A 21764-nucleotide genomic window follows, 5' to 3' on the forward strand; every position below is an offset into this window, starting at 1 on the left:
GGGCAGCCCCTCCAAGGCAAAGAATTATCTGGTCTAAAATGTCAATAGTGTGGAGGCTGAGAAAAACTGAACTAGATGGCCATGAATTTGCGGGGTCCCTATCTAGTACACTGGCAGCGCCTAGAATTGCTAAATTCATCTTCCGTTTGGAACGGGCAGCATGGGGTTAGTGAGAGGAAGGCGTCCTGGGCTGGCTGCTGGCTTTAAAGGCCTACGTGCAAATCTTGAAGCTGATAACGGGACGCGAGAGAGCCAGGTAGGTTATCTATTGCAGCAGGTCAAGTGATGATGTCGAAAAGGCCGCGTGTGCAGGGCACTGTGGTAGGGAAAGCGCTCCGCACACCCCGCCTAAGCGCGCCTGGGACAGAGGCATCCCGCAAGTCCGACCAAAAACAAATCCTACAGCTGCTGGGACTGGGAAGGCGTTAAGTGACACACCGGAAGCAGCCTAGTGGCTGAGGCGTCCTTCTCCCTAGCAACCGGTTGCGAAGGAAGTAGTTGCTGTAGCGCGCCCTGTGCGCCTGCGCGGAGGCGCCGGCTGCTGACGTGGAACTTGGGGCCAGGCCGGCCGAGCCGGGCCCGCGGCGGAGTGCTGCAGAGTCTCTGGGGTGGTAGATCCGCCAGCGAGGCTGGGGATGGGGGCGCCGCTGCTCTCTCCCGGTTGGGCAGCTGGGGCTGCCGGTCGGCGCTCGTATGTGCTGCTGGCGCCCTTCCTGCTGACGCTGCTGCTGGTGCGGCCCTCGGGGGCCCTGGTGGAGGGGCTCTACTGCGGCACGCGGGACTGCTACGAGGTGCTGGGCGTGAGCCGCTCGGCGGGCAAAGCGGAGATCGCGCGGGCCTACCGCCAGCTGGCCCGGCGCTATCACCCCGACCGCTACCGGCCGGAGCCCGGCGACGAGGGCCCCGGGCGGACGCCGCAGAGCGCCGAGGAGGCTTTCCTGCTGGTGGCAACCGCCTATGAGACGCTCAAGGTGAGGCCTGCGGGAGCGGAGGCGCTTCGAAGCACGGCCGCGGGACGCGCACGGCGCCTTCCGACCCCGGTCCGCGGAGCTTAGGCCTCTGTGACTCCGAAACTGAGCGCATCCGCCGCCGCGACCTTTAAGATACTCACGTTTCCCACATGGCCCTGTGAAAGAGCCAAGTCGGCCCCCTGGGGTCTCAGGCGGCACAGCTAACCTCCTCGTCTTCCTCCTTTTTGTGACAGTCATTGTTATGCAAAGCTTTGGTCATCTTACGATTTCGTGAAAATATTTTAATAACGTGCATTTCACATTCGAAAAGCAGGGTGATCATTATTAGTGGGATCCGGGGTCGCCCACAACAGGGAAAGTGTGGAATATCGACTGACAACTGTGATCGCATCAGTTTGATAGGACAGAAATTTGGTTTCTGGAAATAGTGTTAATGGTGACACTTAGCTTGGGTTTTAGGAACTAAGAAAACACCGAGAAGAACAATGAACAACCAGTCAAGAGACCAGATGTGACTCTTTGCTGTGACACCCCAGTGTGACCTTGGATAGTGACTTAATATGTTGGAATAGCTGTTTCTTCGTATGCCAAATTAAGGCCATGATACCTCCTCCCAGGGTTATTATGGGGATTAAATGATAAGTGTACGAACCGCCCCCCCTTTCCATAGGGCCCATAAATGGGTGCTTAATGACTTGGGTACTAAACTCTGAGAATTTCTAGTAGGAAATATTTTGTGAATATGTATTTATATTTCATTTGACAGAGGTTTTATTGAGTCTTGTGGGGATGAGAAATTTAGCCCAATGCTGTTTTCTTCTACTACTGCAAAAAATGAAGCCAACCAGGACATCACGAAGTATAAATCTTATTTGATGGTGGTATTACTGCTTGAAAGGCCCCATCATACTAATGCATCAGCGATTGTAGTTGTAAAGTATTTCTTTCTAGCCTTTTTTTCCCCGAAGCAAAATTTTCCATTTTGCTAGGTAGCCTGCTTTTAATGACTGTGCTTTGAGTGGATATAATTTAACCTTGCATTGTTTCTCCAGATTGTTTTTCCAGAGCTGAAAATAGTCAAGGAGCTAGCAACTTTATTCATGCCTTCCAGAACAGTTTGGATAATCTGGAGTCATAAAATGACTGGTGGAGGGGCGGGCCCTGAATTAGGTAAACTAGGTAAATTGAACTAGGTAAAATTTAATTTACCTAGTTCATTAAATTCTCACTAGCGTTAGTGAGATTGTAATTTTTATGGCAGTTAACTGAGGGATGGCTGGGGAACTAGGAAAGTGCTGAGGCCCCAGAGGGCTTTGTTACTAATTATGTAGAGTGGTGGAAAAAATACTCCAGAAAAAATTAGGAAAGAACTCTCCACCCAGTGCACTTCAGCATATGAAGCTCCAACCTCTGTTCTTTGTATTCAGCCAGAAGCCCTGATGGTGCATAAGGGAGCCCTGGACCAGTGTGTGAAATCATAGTGGGATTTACTAGGGATAGTAAAATTGATAGAACTAGGGATGTTAGTCATGTTAATTTGTTTCAGGCACGAGATAGTAATAGGGTTGTGGTGCTTGAATTTAGGTTGAGCGTCAGGAGTGGAGTAGTTGTTAGGATGATATAGATAATTAGGTTAAAGATAGTAATATTTGGATTGTGTATTAGTTATCCCATTATGATTTCACACATTGATTTATAAACCAAGACCATGCAATAGTATTTAGTGTGTTTGACTTTTGTATATTTAGGGAGTTTATGGACTTTGGAAGTTAAACAAGTGGACACTTACCCTCTGTGTCAACCCATCTTCTGGAAGATGGAGAACTTCCAGAAGAGAGGGCAGCAGAAACACTGCCAGCTGTTGCCTTCTGCTGGGCTCTGTAGGATTGGAGATGAGTAGGTTTGGCATGAGAATGGTGAGCATGTTGGTAAGAACTTAGAAAGCAAGTGCCATGATTAGAGGGTAGAAATAGTGACTGTAGGGATTCCTGCTGGGAGGGCCACCAGGAGAGACTGATCAGTCCCTCCACCCCTGGGACTGATCTGATGAATCTGTATGGTTGCCTCTAAAGGTTTCTACCCCTAAAGTTTACCACTGATTGTCAGCTAATGAAAAGCTAGATAAAATAAGTGATCCACTCAAGATCATGAACGTTTAGGCAGTTAAAAACCAGTATGTCTGGAATAGGTAACACTTGTACTCTTGACTCTGACGGGTTTGTGTACTCTTGGAACAGGGGAGTAGAAGTGGAGTTGTACTGATGGAGGAGGGAGTGAGGTGAGTGTTCTGTAGCTCCCCCAGAACCCCCAGTGTCTTACTGTGGAAATTAACTGTGAGACAGAAGGGATGTCTGGAGATATTTTGGACCCTTGAAAATCAGACCTAGCAGAACTCTTTGAAAACTTGCATTTTAAATTTATAGAGATGAACATGTATTCATCTTCCAAGTGGAGCATCTCCAAGAACTATTTACCTCATTGAAGATGCTCTCTCTTGGAATAAGGATAAGGACTTTGGCTTGCTGTGTGTGGGAGCAATTATTACAGGGTGGCCTGCTTTAATTTCTGTCATAATGGAGAATTGTGAGGAAGTTGCCAAATAGTATATTTTCTGGGTAATGCAAGGTTTTAATGAACTGAGGTCATCCAGTTTGGAGGGCTTCAGCCTTCTATATTATCCCATTGAGACAATGGAGATGTAATGGCTGTTTTGTTTGGATTGTATCCTCTGGCTGTGAAAAGGGTTTGTGAGGGGTAAGAGGTCCAGGTGGTGTTTGCTAAGAGAAGGTCAGATAGAATAGTGGAAGAAGTTGAGTTGCAGTGACTCTGGAATAAAAATGGGATGCAGAAGCCTGTCTCTGAATATTGATAATAAATACATCACCAAAATGGAAACTATAATTATGTAAAACATCAGTGGATTTATGATTCTGAGGTTGTTTTGGTCAAATAAATGCCCTTTTGAGAGGGTTTTGTTTTTTTTTTTTTAGATGGTGGTTGTTAAAAAATAAGTACACGAACATGACTTAAATACAGTTGGTAAGACAAGAAGATACGACATTTGGTTATTACTATTTTAGCAAAAAGATTTTACCTGTGCATGGAGAAATGGAGGAAAACCAAGAAAAGAAGTGTGGCTAGTAATGGAAGGCAAAGGCACTGGCCGCATGCTTTCACCAAGTCATGCTTAGTTCACATCCCCAAATAAATTACAGTTCCAGATCTCAGCAAAACCTCAAGCCATTATGATTTCACACACTGCTTTAGAAACTAAGACCATGCAATAGTATTTAGTGTGTTTGACTTTTGGGGATTTAGGGCGTTTATGGACTTTGGAAGTTAAACAAGTGGACAGTTACCCTCTGTGTCAACATTGAATCTCATGAGGTAGAATAATCTGGTCCCATTACATGTTTTTAAAGTGGCTATAGCACTTATCACACTGCATTGTATAAGTACTGAGTAGGTCTCTCTTTCCCACTAAACCATGCTCCTTGTTTTTTTTGTGTATATCCGTAGCACCTAGCACAGTGTCTGGCACATCAGAGCATTAATGTTATAAAAACTCTTATCTGGAGACATTCAGATAGAATGGAAATGGAAAGTGGATTTCTGGTATTTTGACATTGGTATGTGCAGCGCCCTTTGCCATTTCACTCAATTAATTGCAATTTTAAAGAGTGGTATAGATAAGTAAATTAGATGGTTATGAGTGAAAATTCCTGCATGAGAGAAAATTGCACTTCTACGTTTAATGTTCTGAGGGTTTTAAGTGAGAACAATAATTTTGAATGTAGATAAAAATTGGATAATACATGAAATATGAGAAATGGCATAGAAATAAGCAGATGAGAGAACAACTTGAAAGGATGCACTTAGAAAAACTATGATTGGTAAAAAATGCAGAAGTGTAGAATTTGATGGCATTTTGCAGGATCACAAGAAAAGAGCCTAGAAAAGGTCTTGGGAATATTTCTGGCATGAAGGTGAAGGCTATTTGATAAGTTGAAAGGATGTGTAGAGAGGGCATTCTACTCTGGACTTGTCTTGCAAAGGAAACATTACAAGAACACTTCAGTTTCCTTTTATCAGTCTGATGTGGCAGGGCTTTAGCACTTAGGAATAATTTAGCAAAAAACAATTCTGAACTCCCTGCCCTGTTATGTTTCTGTTTATTGTTCATTCCTTATATTCTGTTACTCAACCCTTTCTTTAACTGGGACTGACATAGGCGCTCAGAGGAGACCATAACAAAGGAAAGGAGCAGTTTCTGACTTAAAATTTTTAGTAACAAGGGAGACAGATACTTATTGTTCAGTTGTTATTTAAATTATATAATACAAGTCTGTGCAGATTGTATTGCGGTGCTGAGAGGAAGTGATTATGTCTTCTTGGATTAGAGAAGGTGGTACTCTTTTGAGTTCATCAGGAACAAAGTCACCAAGGTTGATGGTGAAAGGACATTTCTGGTAGAGAGGAAACTTGATCAACAGAAACATAGTCATGAGTGTGCAAGTCTTGTTCCAGGAATGAGATGTAGTTTCATGAGGTATTATAGTAATGAGCATTTCCTCCACCAAGGATCATTTTATCATATTTTCCCAAGGACTCTGTTTTAGGGAAAAAATGAACTGCATGCATTACTATTCTTTTCGACACTATCCAGATTGTATTTAATCAGTCATTCATGGTAATTGAATAATCATAAAATATTTAAAATTATATAAATTGCTTTCTTTTTTGAGACAAGGTCTCACTATGTTGCCCAGGCTGGTCTTGAAATGCTATGCTCAAGCAGTCCTCCTGCCTCAGTCTCCCAAATAGCTGGGATTACTGGCACATGCACTGAACCCTAAAATTATATAAATTTCTATTATAGGTGTGATGCTGATAAACAACCAAATTAAGTTAATTTATAGTCCACAGATGGCATATAGTTTTCATTTCATATGCCAACCCTGATTGGTCATGATTACCTGGAACAAAACTCTTACCTTTTAAGAGTTTTGAGACCTTTTCTGGGTTTATTGGGAAAGAGTAACACGTTTGATAGTAATGTTTCCCATGGCCCCAGAAAAAGGATGTGACAGCATATGTACCACATTTACTATTTCTGCTGTGAACCCATAAATGTTAGTTTTTACTGATGTCTTAATTTCAGCGGTTGCTCCCTACTTATGGCCAAGGGTGATTATATACCAGCCATGTTTGATTCTGGTGCCATGACTGGCTGACATATGATGTAATCAACAACCAATCAGAGTTCCTAATCAACCTGAAAACTACTGACTTGATATAATACTAGTCAGAAACTGAGTACTAGACATTTTAATTTAGCTCGTACAGATTTATCGTAGGTAAATAGAACATTTTGAGATACTCACAAGAGCGCAGAGACACTTACTGTTTTTCATAGACTTTAGGGGATCTGCTATTTCTAGGTTGGGAGCCTGCGAGGTGCCATGGGAGGGAGAATGTTGCAGGATACTGGAACATAGTTTGGGATCAGATGATGAATGACCCCTTACGTTGTGTTCAGGAATTGGAACTTTATGTATTGAATAGTTACCAGAAGTTTTAAAATGGAGAAATGACACAATCTTATGTTTGTTTTAGGAAGAAAACTCTGGGAGCAATTTTGAGAATGGTTTGGGGAGGGCAAAAAGGTATTCTTGACTGAACTCATTTTACTTACACTGTCTTCTTCTAGAATCCCTCTTCTGTCGTTCTTCTTCTGGAATCTTCTTCCGTCATTCCTCTTTGGCAACTTGAAAATCTCCTACTTGGTTCATTTCCCACTCCTTTCGCTTCATTTTGCTTCTTTTAAAGCTACACTCACATTTTTCCTTCCTTTGCTTGCTGTTCACTGTCTTTACTTTCTCATCTCCCTTTCATTCATGCTATCATAGACTGGCGTGTGCACCAGCACATGTGTTGAAACTGTTCTTGTTAAGGTGAACAATGACACTCTACTCACCAGATCTGATTAGATTGACTGCTCTTCATTTCTTCCTCCTCCTGGAATTTTGTGTCATGTGATATTGTTGACCATTTAGTACTTTTTAAGGTGTTCTTCCCTGACTTCCTTGATGTAGTCTTTGTTTCTCTGTCCTCACCATTTCTTTTCAGTCTTTATAGTCTTTTCTACTACCTACTCTGTAAGCATTGCGATTCTATTGAGTTCTTCTTTGTGTACTTTTTCTTTTTTATTTTCTAAGCTCTTCCTGATGAAACTCAACTGTATCCTTGACCTAAGCCACTGCTTTTAAGCTGACAATTCTAAAACCTGCATGTTCTCCAGGCTCATACTTTCAGCTGCCTCTCCTGTAGCACAGGTACCCACGATTAAACATGTCTGAAGTCAATCTTGTTATCTTTGTGAAAGCATAAACTTTAAAAGAAGATATAATTATGACTCTCACAAATACAGAATGAACATGTGTCAGAGATTTTATTTAACATATTAATCAGTGAGGGAACCAGTAAGATATTAAAACTAGTTGAAAGAGAACAAGTGTCAACATTTGTAATCAGATAGGGAATGCTGAAATGCCTATAACACTGGAGAATACCTACCAAGCAATAATGTGTTGCATTCCGCTGGACAGAATTTGTCTTTCTGTGAATAGGAGTCATTTGCATTATTTCCAGTTTTCTACAAGTTACTTCTGTCTGTAGAGTTAAAATAGGTTAGTCAAAGACAAAAGGTGCACTCCTCTGCAGGAATAGATAATCCTTGAGGCTTCAGAAATTGAAAGGATATCTAGTAATATTTTTCTTCCTAGTTCAAAATCTTCCACAATTTTTCCTTGCATCTTCTCCAAGCTTGCTGTTTTTTTCCTGTATTCATTATCTTAGTAACAGTGTCTACATAGTAACTCTAATTAAAAACTTTGGTATCATGCTGAACATCTCCTTTGATTCTTGTGTACCCCTTTACTTATCAAGTCCTATTCTTAGCTGCTAAAATCTGTTTCTCCCTCATTCTACTTTTTGTGATACTACCAGAATTGTCTTTCAGCAATATATACTTCTACACAATGCTATTGTTCTCATACTTGGAAGCATTTTTGTTTTTGAATAGCCCAGATGATAACATCCTAACTCTTTGGCGCAGCATACAAGATCCTCAACAGTTCTTATTCAAACTTGCCTTCCTAGCTATATTTATTACTCCTTTCTTCCTAAATTTCCCCAATGCTTAAGCTTTCCTGAATCCATGATATTTTTTGATACTTTTATACCCTTAACACTTGCTGTTTCCTTTGCCTGGAACAAGTTTCACTATACCTTACTTGCTTTCCAAGATCTAGCCCCCATTTCCCTTCTGCGGTGAATCCCATTGCTAGTGTTTTTAGACAGAGTCAGCCCCTTTTCCTTAGCACACTCAATTGTGCTTTTCTCACTTGCTAGATTCTTCTTCTAGATGGAGGGTTCTTGAGGCGATGGCCTTGTCTTGTCTTTTATTCTCTTTTGTGCTTAATCCAAGGCCTAATGCCCTGCATCATCATTTTTGAAATGAAAACAACTAAGGTTTTTAAAAACTCAGGTGACCAAGTTGATGCTGATAGTATTAACTGAAACACAGAGGAATAGACTTGGTTTTGTAGCATGTTGAGTTGAGATATTTATGTTGCATTTAGAAAGTGTTCAGGACATAGTTGAGAATAAGAGGAGGCAAGAAAAACAGATACAAGCATTACTAGTATGTAGGTAATATTCCAAATCATGGAAGTTGTTGAGACTATGTGCAGAATGAGAAGAGAAGATAGAGGAGAAGATAAGTTGCACTAGTGACTAGTGGGCAGGAAACAAGAAAAAAAATGAAATGGGTAGCAGTTAATTTTCTCCCTCTTTTGTAGGATATAATGACCTGGAAAAAAAATTTAGACCAGAGTTTTTTTTTGAAGGATCATTTGTGTGTGTGTGTGTCGGGGTGTGTGTGTATGGATTTACAAAAAATGATTAATATATATTGAGTGGATACAGTAATACATTTTCATATAGCATTGATTCCTGACCTTTACCACCCCAAAAATGGTTTTTATACTCTGTGTAATAGGAAGTTTTAAATGTAAAACTAGCTGCAGTATCAAATTATTGCAATTTATGTACTGAGATCATACAGTTCATGATTTCCTTCAAGGACAAGAACATAATATATTTTTGCCTCTGGGGAGGGGGATGACCCCTTTAAGAGAAGGAAGGATTCAGTGCTTTCTTTGCTTGTGGGTTTCCTCTTGTTCACTTTTGATCTAGATATTGGTGGTTATGTTCCAGTCCTCCTGCATATGCCCAAGAGGATTGGGAGTGGAATGGACACCAGCAGAAGCACTACAGTTATTCCTGTAGAGATTAGAAACAAGGAGCTTATTGCCCTGCTTGTCAAGGCTCAGGACAGACAGGAGGAAGAAACAAGTATAAAGGTTTTGGTTTTGGAAAGAAGTTGGAATCTCCAGACCCTGGGACCTTAAGATCCACAAAATTGCTGAAAGAAAAAGTACTACCTTATTGAAAGGTAAGACATTAAACTGTTTTAAGGTTTAAGCTATGTTAGCCACAGTAGCATATTTTCATAAACTATGAATTCAAGCAGTCACTTCTGCCAAACTGAAGTTTTTATGACATCGCTGCCCATCCAGCCTTGCTGGTGAGATGGAGAACTACGTAGTGGAGAGATGCATATTGCAAGGAAAAACCTTCACAAAAGTTCACTCATTTTTGAAATAATGTTTACTGAATGCCAGGCACTGTACTAGGCCTTGGATATACAGAGATTAATGAGTTACCCTACCTACTTTCTAGAAATTCTCATTCTAAGAAAAGAAAAAACTGATTATTACAATGTGATAAGTGCTATAATAAATAGGTACCAAGTGTAATAAGAATGATCTGACTGTCTGGGGCAGTAACGTTTACATTCTAAAGGATTAATAGGACTCGTGAGGTTCAAATTAGAGAGAAACATACGTTTGAAGACATAGGTATGAAAAGGAATGTTGTGTTGGAATAACACACCAAATTCCAGAAATTGCTCTCTGAATGTTTGCTATGGGTAAAAGAGGGGAAAATGATAAGGGATGTTGCTAGGTAGGTAAGTTTGGACCAGTTGTGAAGGCCTGGTGGCATGCGAAGGAAATTTTAACTTTGGCCATGGGAAAACGTTGGAGATTTAAAAAAAAAAAAAAAAAATTGTGCGGCTACCTTAATTCAGGATGAGTAGGAAAAAAAATATGGTATTAAAATAAGAATGTACCTTAGCTTTCTACTTGAGTCCCAGAAAGAAAGATGGTCCTTCTTATTATGTCTTTTCTTTGCTAATATTCTTGGTATCCTGTTGTTCTTACTAGGTTGATTCTAAACTTTATAGGTTACTAAAGAGCAGAAGTTTGACTTAGGCTGTTGAGAACTCCTAAATTTTACCAATTTGTACTGCCCTTGATTCTAAAGTGTATGCATGCCTCACTGATCGTCATCAGTATGCATGAAAACTGATCATTTTCTTGATTTTGGAGAGAAAGCTTTAAGCCCTAGAACGGAGATAAAATAAATGAATAAATGCTGTAACAAGGAAGTGTCCAACTTTTTAGTGTAATCATGGCCAAAACAGGATCATAAATTTGTGGTGACCCTAAAGAAAAGAAAACCATCCAAAGAGAAGTCAGACTTGACCCTGAGATGTCTTGCAGGGATTTGATAGTTTGAGGACTCCATTGGGGGACCTTGAACAGATTCCACAAGCTCTGCTTGCAGTAGAGAGGCCAGACACAAGGTATAAATTTTGGAGTTGCTTGTGTTGGAGTATTAGTTGACCATTGTGTTAAAGGAGTTCAGGACTTGGTAAAGTCAATGATCTAGAAACCAGTGAGAAAATGGTGACCCTGGTGAAAGATCTGAGTGAAATGCTTGAAGAGGGATGATATCTGCGTTCTGTAGAACAGAGATAAGAGAACAAAAAGAGGAGATAGTCATTGGACACATGATGTCCACATACCAGATTTCAACGACACTCCAAGACCTTACTCCATATGCTTCAACCAGGAGGAGTACAGACAGCTGGGGCAAAAGGCTATGAGCCTATGAGGCTCATAGGAATCTGATCTCAGTATGGCATTTAGTTTAAGAGCTACGTGTAATCTAGTTGTAGCAAGAAGAATTGTACTCGAAGAAATACATTTCAAAAGGCATCTGTCATGCTTTGGAGTTAAAGTCAAGGATTTTAGGCTCCAAAACAGTGCATTTCTATAAAATTAGCTCAAAAAGCAGAGGGAGAATGGAAAAATTCTCAGACGATTTCTTGAGGTACTCAAAATGAGACACATGAAGAGACACGGGCTTTAGTCTTCAGGGCTGTCTGTGTGGCCCTTATATAGGTTTACTGTTTCTGGGTTAGAAGCTCTGGAATAGGATGATGACTTAAAGAAGGAGTCACGGATTGACAGTTGAGGCGTATAGCAGCTGCCACAAGAAAATCCTTTTTGACTGAAGAGAGCATACAAGGAGTGAATCTGAAAATAATACTGGCTTGAGCTCACCCCTCCTTGTATAACTGACAGTTTTCATATTGGCCCTCCATATAAATATATTCATATCTAATTAAGCTAGCTACTAGTTTACATCATTTCATATACTGATAAGAGGTAAGAAATTTTTTGAATGTAATGAATATAGGAGAACTTACTGAGAATGATCTCACACAAATTCAAAATTTTATTTTATTTTATTTTATTTTATTTTATTTTATTTTATTTTTTGAGATGGAGTCTTGCTCTGTCGCCCAGGCTGGAGTGCAGTGGTACAATCTCGGCTCACTGCAAGCTTCGCCTCCCAGATTTACACCATTCTCCCGCCTCAGCCTCCTGAGTAGCTGGGATTACAAGTGCAGGCCACCATGACCGGCTAATTTTTGTGTTTTCAGTAGAAATGGGATTTTGCCATGTTGGCCAGGCTGGTCTCAAACTCCTAACCTCAAGTTACCTGCCTGCCTTGGCCTCCCAAAGTGCTGGGATTACAGGCGTGAGCACCTGTGCCCGGCCCAAAATTCTTAATAGAAAATACATAATGATTTTAATGGATACAAGGAAGATTTTGTCATCAGCAAATTTCTTACTTTAAATCTAAAAAACTACATGTTGGAGGACTCAGAAAGTGGTCCTGAACAGACCCCAGAGAATCTGTGTGCAGTAACAAGGCACTAAGTTTAGATTTTGAAATGCCTTTAGCTAGGAATCTACAACTTAATAAATGTTGAGTAACTCATTCCTCTAAGATAAACAAAGATTTTTTTTTTTTTGAGGCAGGGTCTTGCTCCTTGCTCTCTTAGCCCAGACTGGAGTGTGATGGCATTATCATGGCTCATGGCAGCCTTGACCTCCCAGGCTTAAGTGATTTCCCACCTGGGGAATATCCTGGGAAGCTGGGACTACAGGCACATGCCACCATGCCCTGCGCAAATACAATTTTTTAAATTTTTTGTAAAGACGAGGTCTCACTATGGTGCCCAGGCTGATCTCAAACTCCTGGGCTCAAGCAGTCCTCCCACCTTGGTCTCCCAAAGTGCTGGGATTACAGGCATGAGTCACCACACCTGGCAAAACAGACTTTTGTTTTTGTAATGGTTTTTATTATGCTCATGTATAGAGATTAAAGAATTTGTTTTGATTTTATAATAGTTTTTAAATAAGTTTTCCCTGTTATTAAGTTTTTTTGAAATGGGGCAAGTTGGAAAATGTAAGAGGTTTCCTGTGAGATAAAGTGCAAATCGTGACCTGGTTTAATAACTCTGCAACCTGCCTAGCTCAGTACAACATTGGCATTTATCCCTGTTAGAAATTGATTAGAATCAGAGAATTTTTTTTTAAATGTTTTATCTGTGAACATACAGAGCAGCATTTTGGAATGCTATAATTCTTTCAAGGAGTTTGTATCAGTAAGAAAGATCTATATATTACCTCATTTGTGACCTGGGCTGGATGACACATTATAGTGAAGTACTACATGTTTGTAACATGTTTTTGTATAATATTTGTTATTTGATCTTCACAACAACCATGTAAAAATAATACAGCAGGGATTGTCAGCTTTTTTTGTAAATGAAGGAGGAGGCTCAGAGAGGCTAAATATTTTATCAGGTCACAAAGCTAGACTTTGACCGTTGGGCTGCATGAGTGTCTCAGTGTTTCTTTGAGATGGGCATAATTGAGTTTTGTAGGCACAGACTGGCTTCACCGACTTTTTGCTGTCTTAATCATTGCTTTTAGCAGAAAACTATCTATACAAGGCTGGGACATGATTATGAATATGTACAAGAAATAAGCTTTTAAAAAAAAAATCAACAGTTGTTAAGAGTAGTTGTGAACAGGCTTTTATTAGCACCAAGCATTAGCTAAAAAGATTGAAAGGTTAATTGTTATTAAAGTGTTTTATTTTCCAGGAGGACTAACAATACTCAAGAACTTAGACAAATATTTTGTTATGCTTTTATATCTAATATTAAAGTTTTGGAAATTTACATGGCTTTGAAGAATAATGGGAAATTTTTTGATTTTGACAATTTCAGTATTTTTACTCAGATTAACCTTACATAATTATAAAATTCTGTATTTGATTTAACAGATTATAAACTAAAGCCATTTAATGGACTGTCCTGTGAAGTTGGATATCTTGTCATTTTACAGGATGAAGAAACACGAAAAGATTATGATTACATGCTGGATCATCCAGAAGAGTACTACAGCCATTACTACCACTACTATAGCAGGCGCTTGGCCCCTAAGGTGGATGTTAGAGTTGTGATTTTGGTCAGTGTATGTGCTATTTCAGTGTTTCAGGTATGTATCACTGGATATTTGTATCTATATTTATGTGCATTTAGTGCACATTGCCTAGTGCTAGTCATTAAAACCTAATTGCGAGTATCTTTTTGTAAAATTTTACTTCTAGTTGAGATCTGTTTTATTCTTTGGCAGTATTAGAATCTTTGTCAGTGGCAAATCTAAGAAATTGTTGAAGAATGTCATTATTACTACAAAACAACCCCTCAAAAATCCAGAGCCTTTTTCATTGCTCCCTCTGGAGTATTTTCTACATAGTAGCCAGAGTGAACGTCAGCTAATTCCTATCATTTATTTGACCTTTGTAGGACTTTTCAATGACTTCCCATTAAACGTGGGAGAAATCTGAATTCTGAGGTGATCCTCCCACCTCAGCCTCCCGAATAGCTGGGACTACAGGCATGTGCCACCACACCTGCCTAAATTTTGTATTTTTTTTAGTTTTGCCAAGTCCCGGCTCCAGTCACCAAATGCCAGTAGTGCTTGCCATCATTATTGTAACAACCAGAAATGTCCACGCATTTCTGTGTGCCCCTTTAAGGGTGCTTCTGCTCAGGTTGAAACCACTGAAATAGATGAAAAGAGACATAGGAACTTTTTTTTGTTTTGTTTTTGTTTTGAGACAGAGTCTTGCTGTGTTGCCAGGCTGAAGTGCAGTGGCGCGATCTAGGCTTACTGCAACCTCCGTCTCCTGGGTTCGTGCCATTCTCCTGCCTCAGCCTCCTGAGCAGCTGGGACTACAGGCGTGCACCACCACACCCGGCTAGCTTTTTGTATTTTAGTAGAGACGGGGTTTCCCCATGTTGGCCAGGATGGTCTCGAACTCCTGACCTTATGATCCGCCTGCCTTGGCCTCCCAAAGTGCTAGAATTACAGGCGTGAGCCACCATGCCCAGTCAGGAGCTTTTTATGCTGTAAAATATCACAAAAATTTAACTTCTGCCTGAAATAAGTTTTCCCTGTTATTAAACTAGCCACACCTATCACATGCTCCTTTAGAGGAAATGAGCAAGTTAGATGACTAGAATGAAGCAATTTGCTTGTTTGAAAATTACTTCTCCAGTTTGATTCCCAGAAACGACATGATATTCAGTGTGGTTTTTTTTTTTTTTTTTTTTTTTTAAGAGATGGGGTCTCACTCTGTCACCCAGACTGGAGTGCAGTGGAGTAATCGTGGCTCACTGTAGCCTCTACTTCTTGGGCTCAGGTGATCCTCCCACCTCAGCCTCCCGAATAGCTGGGACTACAGGCATGTGCCACCACACCTGCCTAATTTTTGTATTTTTTTTAGTTTTGCCATGTTGCCCAGGCTGGTCTTGAGCTCCTGGGCTCACGCAATCCACTTACTGCAGCCTCTCAAAGTGCTGGGATTACAGGCATGAGCCCCTGCACTTGGCTGACATTCAATTTTTATGAACTATATTGGAAACTAAGGTGGTATATTTAAAATGTGTCAGCATTTGTAGAACGATTTACCCTTTCAAAGGGGAGAGCAGGGATAATTTTACTTTTTTGTTTTAAACAATGTAATACTGTAGTAACTTTAAAATATATTCTTAATAGATTGCTACTATTGCAGGATATTATTTGTATATCTGCTATATTCATTCAGTTAAACAGGAGCTGAAATTTATGGAGGTACTATGTGAGAAGCAGGGCATTTTCTGACAAACCCTTTGTGATTGAATACAGTTATGAAGTAAGTTAATGTTTTCCTATCCAAATAGGTAGAGTTCAACCGTATTTGAATCTCTCAGAATAGGATGAGTGCCACTGTGATATATGTAGATGGCTTAGGAAAAGAGATGGGAATGAATATAGTTGCCTGAGTCTATACCCTATGAGGTTTTTAAACAAATTCCTCACCAGCTAGATTTTGCCATTTAACTCTTTTTCTAGTAAGTAGGTTATTGTTTAAAAAAAAAAAGAAAAAAAAAATTTTTTTTAAGTGATCTAGGGAAGAGCCAAATGGTAAAGATACGAAACCACAGGTGTGGTATGACACATTGATCATCCTTTGATCTTGGGTATCTCCTGACTGCATCAGTGATGTTTAGCTCAGCTCAGAGTTTACCTTACTTATCCAGCCTTGAGATCCTGTGTATGCATGGACTTTGTTCAGTTGTATCTTTTACTTAGAAAGTAGTATCTTTGAGATCCCTAGTTTTAACTGTAATGGTTTCTTGGGAGATGGTATTCACCGAGACTCTATCATTCCTTTAACTTAGATTGGGTAATGAAAATGACTCATTGTTCTCTGTTAATTATTCTAGTTTTTCAGCTGGTGGAATAGCTACAATAAGGCAATCAGCTACCTAGCCACAGTGCCCAAGTACCGTATCCAGGCTACAGAGATTGCCAAGCAGCAGGGACTGCTCAAAAAAGCCAAAGAAAAGGCAAAACAAAAGTCCAAAGAGGAAATTCGTGACGAGGAGGAGAACATCATAAAGAACATTATAAAAAGTAAAATAGATATAAAGGGGGGCTATCAGAAACCCCAAATCTGTGATCTTCTCCTGTTTCAAATTATCTTAGCTCCTTTTCACCTATGCTCATATATAGTTTGGTATTGCCGGTGGATCTATAATTTTAACATCAAAGGCAAAGAATATGGAGAGGAAGAGAGATTGTACATTATACGTAAATCTATGAAGATGTCAAAGTCTCAATTTGATAGTCTAGAAGATCATCAGAAAGAAACTTTTCTTAAACGAGAGCTCTGGATCAAGGAGAATTATGAGGTGAGTAGTCACCCCGCTGTGATTTTTACTGTCATCCACCTGGCCAGGTTAAAATCAGGTGTATTATAATGAGGGATCACAGAAGTCTGCTCACATTTCTGAAATCCAACAGGTAAACAATTAGTAAAGATCTTACTTTTATTGGAAGTAGGACTCTATTTGGTAGTGAGACGGTGGGTTTTAATCTGTAAATTCTCTTTTAGAGGATGAACTTCAAATACTTTAATTGACTAATTCTGGAAAAGTTTTAAGAATGTTAAACTGCATTGGAAGGATATGCATGTTTGCACTAACTAAAATTTGGCCCGCCCCAAGTTTTCTTCCAATCCTGTAAACCTAGCCACAGAAACTAAAAAAAAAAAAACCAAAAAACAGAGAGTAAGAGGTGGAAATTTTGTTGAGATGACTTCATTTCAAAATAATTGAGCACAAGATCTTCTGCATAATAACTGACATCGATAGAAAGTTACTTTTATTTTACTTTTAAATTAAATCGAATTACTGTAATGCCTCTAAACTTCTGGGCATTTTAATAAATGCTTTATGCTACAGTTGTCACCTACAAAAATTACTTTGAGGTGATCAGCTACGTAGCTGTGGTGTTAAAGGGATTAGCAGTCTCATTATCATAATGACACTCTTTTAGATTCAGGGTAAAATTAATTGGCTATATGTTAAATATAAGAATAAAGCACAGTGAAACTTTTGTGGTTTTTTTCTTTGTTTTGTTTTGTTTTTTTTTTTTGAGACGGAGTCTTGCTCTGTTGCCTAGGCTGGAGTCCAGTGGCCTGATCTCATCTCACTGCAGGCTCCGCCTCCGGGTTCACGCCATTCTCCTGCCTCAGCCTCCCGAGTAACTGGGACTACAGGGGCCCGCCACCACACTCGGCTAATTTTTCGTATTTTTAGTAGAGACAGGGTTTCACTGTGTAAGCCAGGATGGTCGCGAACTCCTGACCTCGTGATCCACCCGCCTCGGCCTCCCAGAGTGCTGGGATTACAGGCGTGAGCCACCGTGCCTGGCGTTTTTTTCTTGTTTTTATCATGTAGTGTTGGGGTTTTGCCATGTTGTCCAGGATGGTCTCAAACTCCTGAACTCAAGCAATCTGCCCACCTTGGCCTCTTAGAGTGCTGGGATTACAGGCATCAGCCACTGCACCCAGCCAAAACCTTCTTAAGAAATCTGAGATACATTAGTCTTTTTTAGTTTCACAGTCATTTCATTTTGTATGTGATATCCTAAATAGATTTCACTGAAATTAAAGTTTTGGTCTGAATTATATTTATGTAATAAGTTCAATTACTGTGAATTGCCCAATATTTTACCAGGTACACCTATATATTTATCCTGTTCATAAATAAAATCAAAAATGCTATTTAGGGCCGGTGTGGTGGCTCACACTTGTAATCCCAGCACTTTGGGAGGCTGGGGCAGGCAGATCACTTGAGGTCAGGAGTTCGAGACCAGCCTCACCAACATGGTGAAACCCTGTCTCAAAATACAAAAAAATAGCTGGGCATGGTGGTGTGCGCATGTAATCCTAGCTACTCGGGAGGCTGAGGCAGGATAATCACTTGAACCAGGGAGGCAGAAGTTGCAGTGAGCCAGTGGTACAGAGAGCAAGTACCACTGCACTCTGGCCTGGGCAACAGAGTGAGACTCCATCTCAAAAAAAAAAAAATGTTATTTAGTTACAGCATATCAGTTAGCTCCTAAACTATTTGAAAAGTTTGTTCTTTTAAGTAAGTTAAAAGTTTAAAAGTTTTCTTTTTTAAGAAGGTAAAGCAGCTGAATCTGCAAAACCGTGTCTGTCTTAGGGTGCTGTTGTGGGGTGAATTATATGTTATCATATGAAGTTGTCTTAGTCTTTACTTCCTAATAATTTGGAAGTAAAATCATTTCTTTCCAAAATTTTATGTGGCTATGAAACTGGCTAAGACAGCTTGTTCATTTTGCTTTAGTTGACATGCATTAAAAGTTACAGAATTGCAGGCCGGGTGCGGTGGCTCATGCCTGTAATCCCAGCACTTTGGGAGGCTGAGGCAGGCAGATTGCTTGAGCGCAGGAGTTTGAGACCAGCCTGGGCAACATGGCGAAACCCTGTCTCTACCAAAAAATACAAAAAATTAACTGGGCGTGGTGGTGCCTCTGGTCCTAGCTACTCGGAGGTTAGAGTGAGCCAAGATTGTGCTACTGTATTCCAGCCTGGGTGACAGAGTGAGACCCCATCACAAAAAAAAAAAGAGTTGCAAGAAATGCAGATGTTCTGTGTTCTCACAAGTTTTAACTCTGTGGTTTATTTAACCTTCTTTGGAAACTTTAATTTTAAAAAATGAAAAAATTCATAATTATCTTTAGATGAAAGTAGATGTAAGTTCAGTTTGGAGATAAACATGTATGTAAGGTCATTTTGTTCCTTAGTTAAGATCACCACATCTGAAAGTCATCAGTTAAATTTACAAAGGACCATATAAAAAAATAAAGTTTTGATTCTTTGATATTAGACATTAGTTGTAGAGGGGATATGTTAAGCCCTTTAGTCAATTTTCATTGAGGAAAAGAATGTATTCCTAGGTTACAGAAATCAGTGACAAAAAATTATTAGTTCTAGACTGGGCGCAGTGGCTCACACCTGTAATCCGTAATCCGCAGCACTTGTGGAGGGCCGACGTGGGCTGCGATCAACCTGAGGCCAAGAAGTGATGAGCAGCAGCCCGAGCCTGGCCACTGGTGAACCTAATTTCTCCTTCAAGAAAAAAAGAAAATATATGTTATATGTAATAATATATATATGAGTACTATAGTATATATATATATATAGTATTAGAATTAGCCAGTGCGGTGGCAAATGCTCCTGTAGTCCCAGCTAGGGAGGCTGAGACAGGAGAATTGCTTGAACCCAGGAGGCAGAGATGGCAGTGAGCTGAGATGGCACCACTACACTCCAGCCTAGGCAACCAAGAGAGACCCTGTCTCAAAAAAAAGAAATTACTAGTTCTTTTTTTTTTTTTTTTTTTTGAGTTAGAGTTTCACTCTTGTTGCCCAGGCTAGAGTGTAATGGTATGATCTCAGCTCACTGCAACCTCCGCCTCCCAGGTTCAAGCAGTTCTCCGGCCTCAGCCTCCCCAGTATCGGGTTATAGGCACGTACCACCACGCCTGGGTAATTTTTTATATATATTTTTTAGTAGAGATGGGGGTTTCACCATGTTGGCCAGGCTGGTTTTGAACTTCTGACCTCAGATGATCCACCCGTCTCGGCCTCCCAATGTGCTGGGATTACAGGCGTGAGCCACCACACGCAGCCACAAAATTGCTAGTTCTTATACAGGTTGTTCTTTCATGTTTAACCCTGAATGTTAAAATGGTTAATTGCAAATAAATGAATAAATAAAATACTTAATTGTTTAGTATTTTTAGGAGGTGAATGATTATCAATACATTCACTGGAAACTTTTTACCTAACGTTATATTTGAAAAATGTAAATATGCCATAAAGCTAATGGCAAATGCTTCTCTTTGGATTGTGAAGTTATCTAGTTATTTATACTTACAGGTCTACAAGCAAGAACAAGAGGAGGAATTAAAGAAAAAGTTGGCAAATGACCCCAGATGGAAGAGATACAGGAGATGGATGAAGAATGAAGGGCCTGGGCGGTTAACATTTGTGGATGACTGAAGATTGATGAAATGCTACTATGCCAAACCTTAATTGTGATATTATTTTCATAACTGAATTATTTTAGAAATGTATCAATTGCCGCTCAGCAGTAACTAAAATTCCTCAAGTATTTGATTAAACAGAATAATGTCGAAATTTAAACCTTCCTTTAAAACTTTATACATAAGACATTTATGATTGTTCAATTTTATAATCTATTTGTGGATTTTGTTAAAAGATTTCACATGAAGATTTATTAGTTGCCATTTAAAATTTTATATGTTTAGTTAAAAGATTTGACATGAAAATTTATTAGATACCATTTAAACATTTTATGTGTTATGTGTTTATTCTTCAAGAGTGTTTCCTTACTCTTTGTAATAGTGCTACATTTTCTGTTTTCATGGCCTCTGTATTTTCACAAAACACCAAAAACAGCATTTAATTATATTATCATGAGTGTTTTTCTGGACACAAACTTCAGTAGAATGACCTAACATGTCGTTTTCATTACAGTCATTATAGGATTGAAATACATTCAAAATAACCTCTCTAGGAAAGTCTTCTGCTAGAATATACCCCCTCTACTCATTATAATATTCTTTGTTTTTAAAGCCAGTCAAATATAATAGTCTAAGTAAGATCAGAAACTCTCCAGGAGAGTGAGTCTACCCTCATGTCCTTGTAGGATGATCTTGATTATAGTCTCATTATAGGACTATAACTGTATTCTCAACATTTCTCCAGAAAGGACCTTGTAAAAAGGTCTTTTGTGGCACAGTATTGGTTTTTTTCCCCTCTCTCTTCACTTAAAAAAAAAAAAAAATAGCAGGCAGAAATAGCGTATTGAAAAGTTGTTCATCTATTATGAAGTCCTTGAGTGGTGAAAAATCCATTGTACATGAGAACATTTCTGTGCATTTAAACCAGAAACGAGGTACATGGCTGTGTGCTCTTGTATCAACCAATGAAATGTAAGTGTTTTTACATGTGTGGCAGTGCAAGTAAATAACACATTATTTGACTTAATCAGGCGTGATACTGCACCAAAGTATCAAAGTATCGGTACATATTCATGGTAGTAAGTCAGTACCCTTGTTAAAGGATTTATCCCATTGCTTCATGTTAATAAAATGGTTACAATATATCACGTTTGTTGGTATGACATTTTAAGTGAAAAATTAACATTGCTTTTATGTAATTTTTAAAGATGAGTATAGCATATTCGATATGCAGAATCTGTTTCTAGCTAAAGCAAGCTAGTCATTTTGAGAGCTGAGCCCCAGACAATGTGAGACAAAGCTGGAAGGCTGAGTTCCATCCATGCTAACGTAGATAAGGTAGTTAATCTGCGAGGACTTCAGTTGGCTCAATTATAAACTTGGGGAAGTGTCTGACCAGATTATCACTAGGGCCCTTTTGCAGCTCTAAAATTATTTATATTTTTGTAAACTTTAGATGAAAGTGTTTTATGCATCCATTCTGTTGGAGGAGTGTGGAGAAGGTATAGAACTGAATTACAGGTAGCTGTGTTTTAGACTTCAAATGCCCACCTCTT

The 21764-nt window shown here is 39.5% G+C and overlaps 1 protein-coding gene across 1 annotated transcript; it reads left to right on the top strand.

Annotated features, from left to right (window-relative positions):
• Nucleotides 1-520: 520 nt before the first annotated feature.
• On the top strand, nt 521-21350 carry DNAJC25 (DnaJ heat shock protein family (Hsp40) member C25). The gene is made up of 4 exons (XM_017855475.1): nt 521-971; nt 13649-13801; nt 16078-16545; nt 20102-21350. Exons 1-4 carry the CDS (start codon nt 636-638, stop codon nt 20222-20224), a joined length of 1080 nt encoding a protein of 359 aa, XP_017710964.1. The 5' UTR covers nt 521-635; the 3' UTR covers nt 20225-21350.
• Nucleotides 21351-21764: the final 414 nt, after the last annotated feature.

This window comes from Rhinopithecus bieti, unplaced genomic scaffold (assembly GCF_001698545.2).
Source record: "Rhinopithecus bieti isolate Rb0 unplaced genomic scaffold, ASM169854v2 scaffold_41649, whole genome shotgun sequence".
In the NCBI taxonomy this organism is placed as follows: Eukaryota; Metazoa; Chordata; class Mammalia; order Primates; family Cercopithecidae; genus Rhinopithecus; species Rhinopithecus bieti.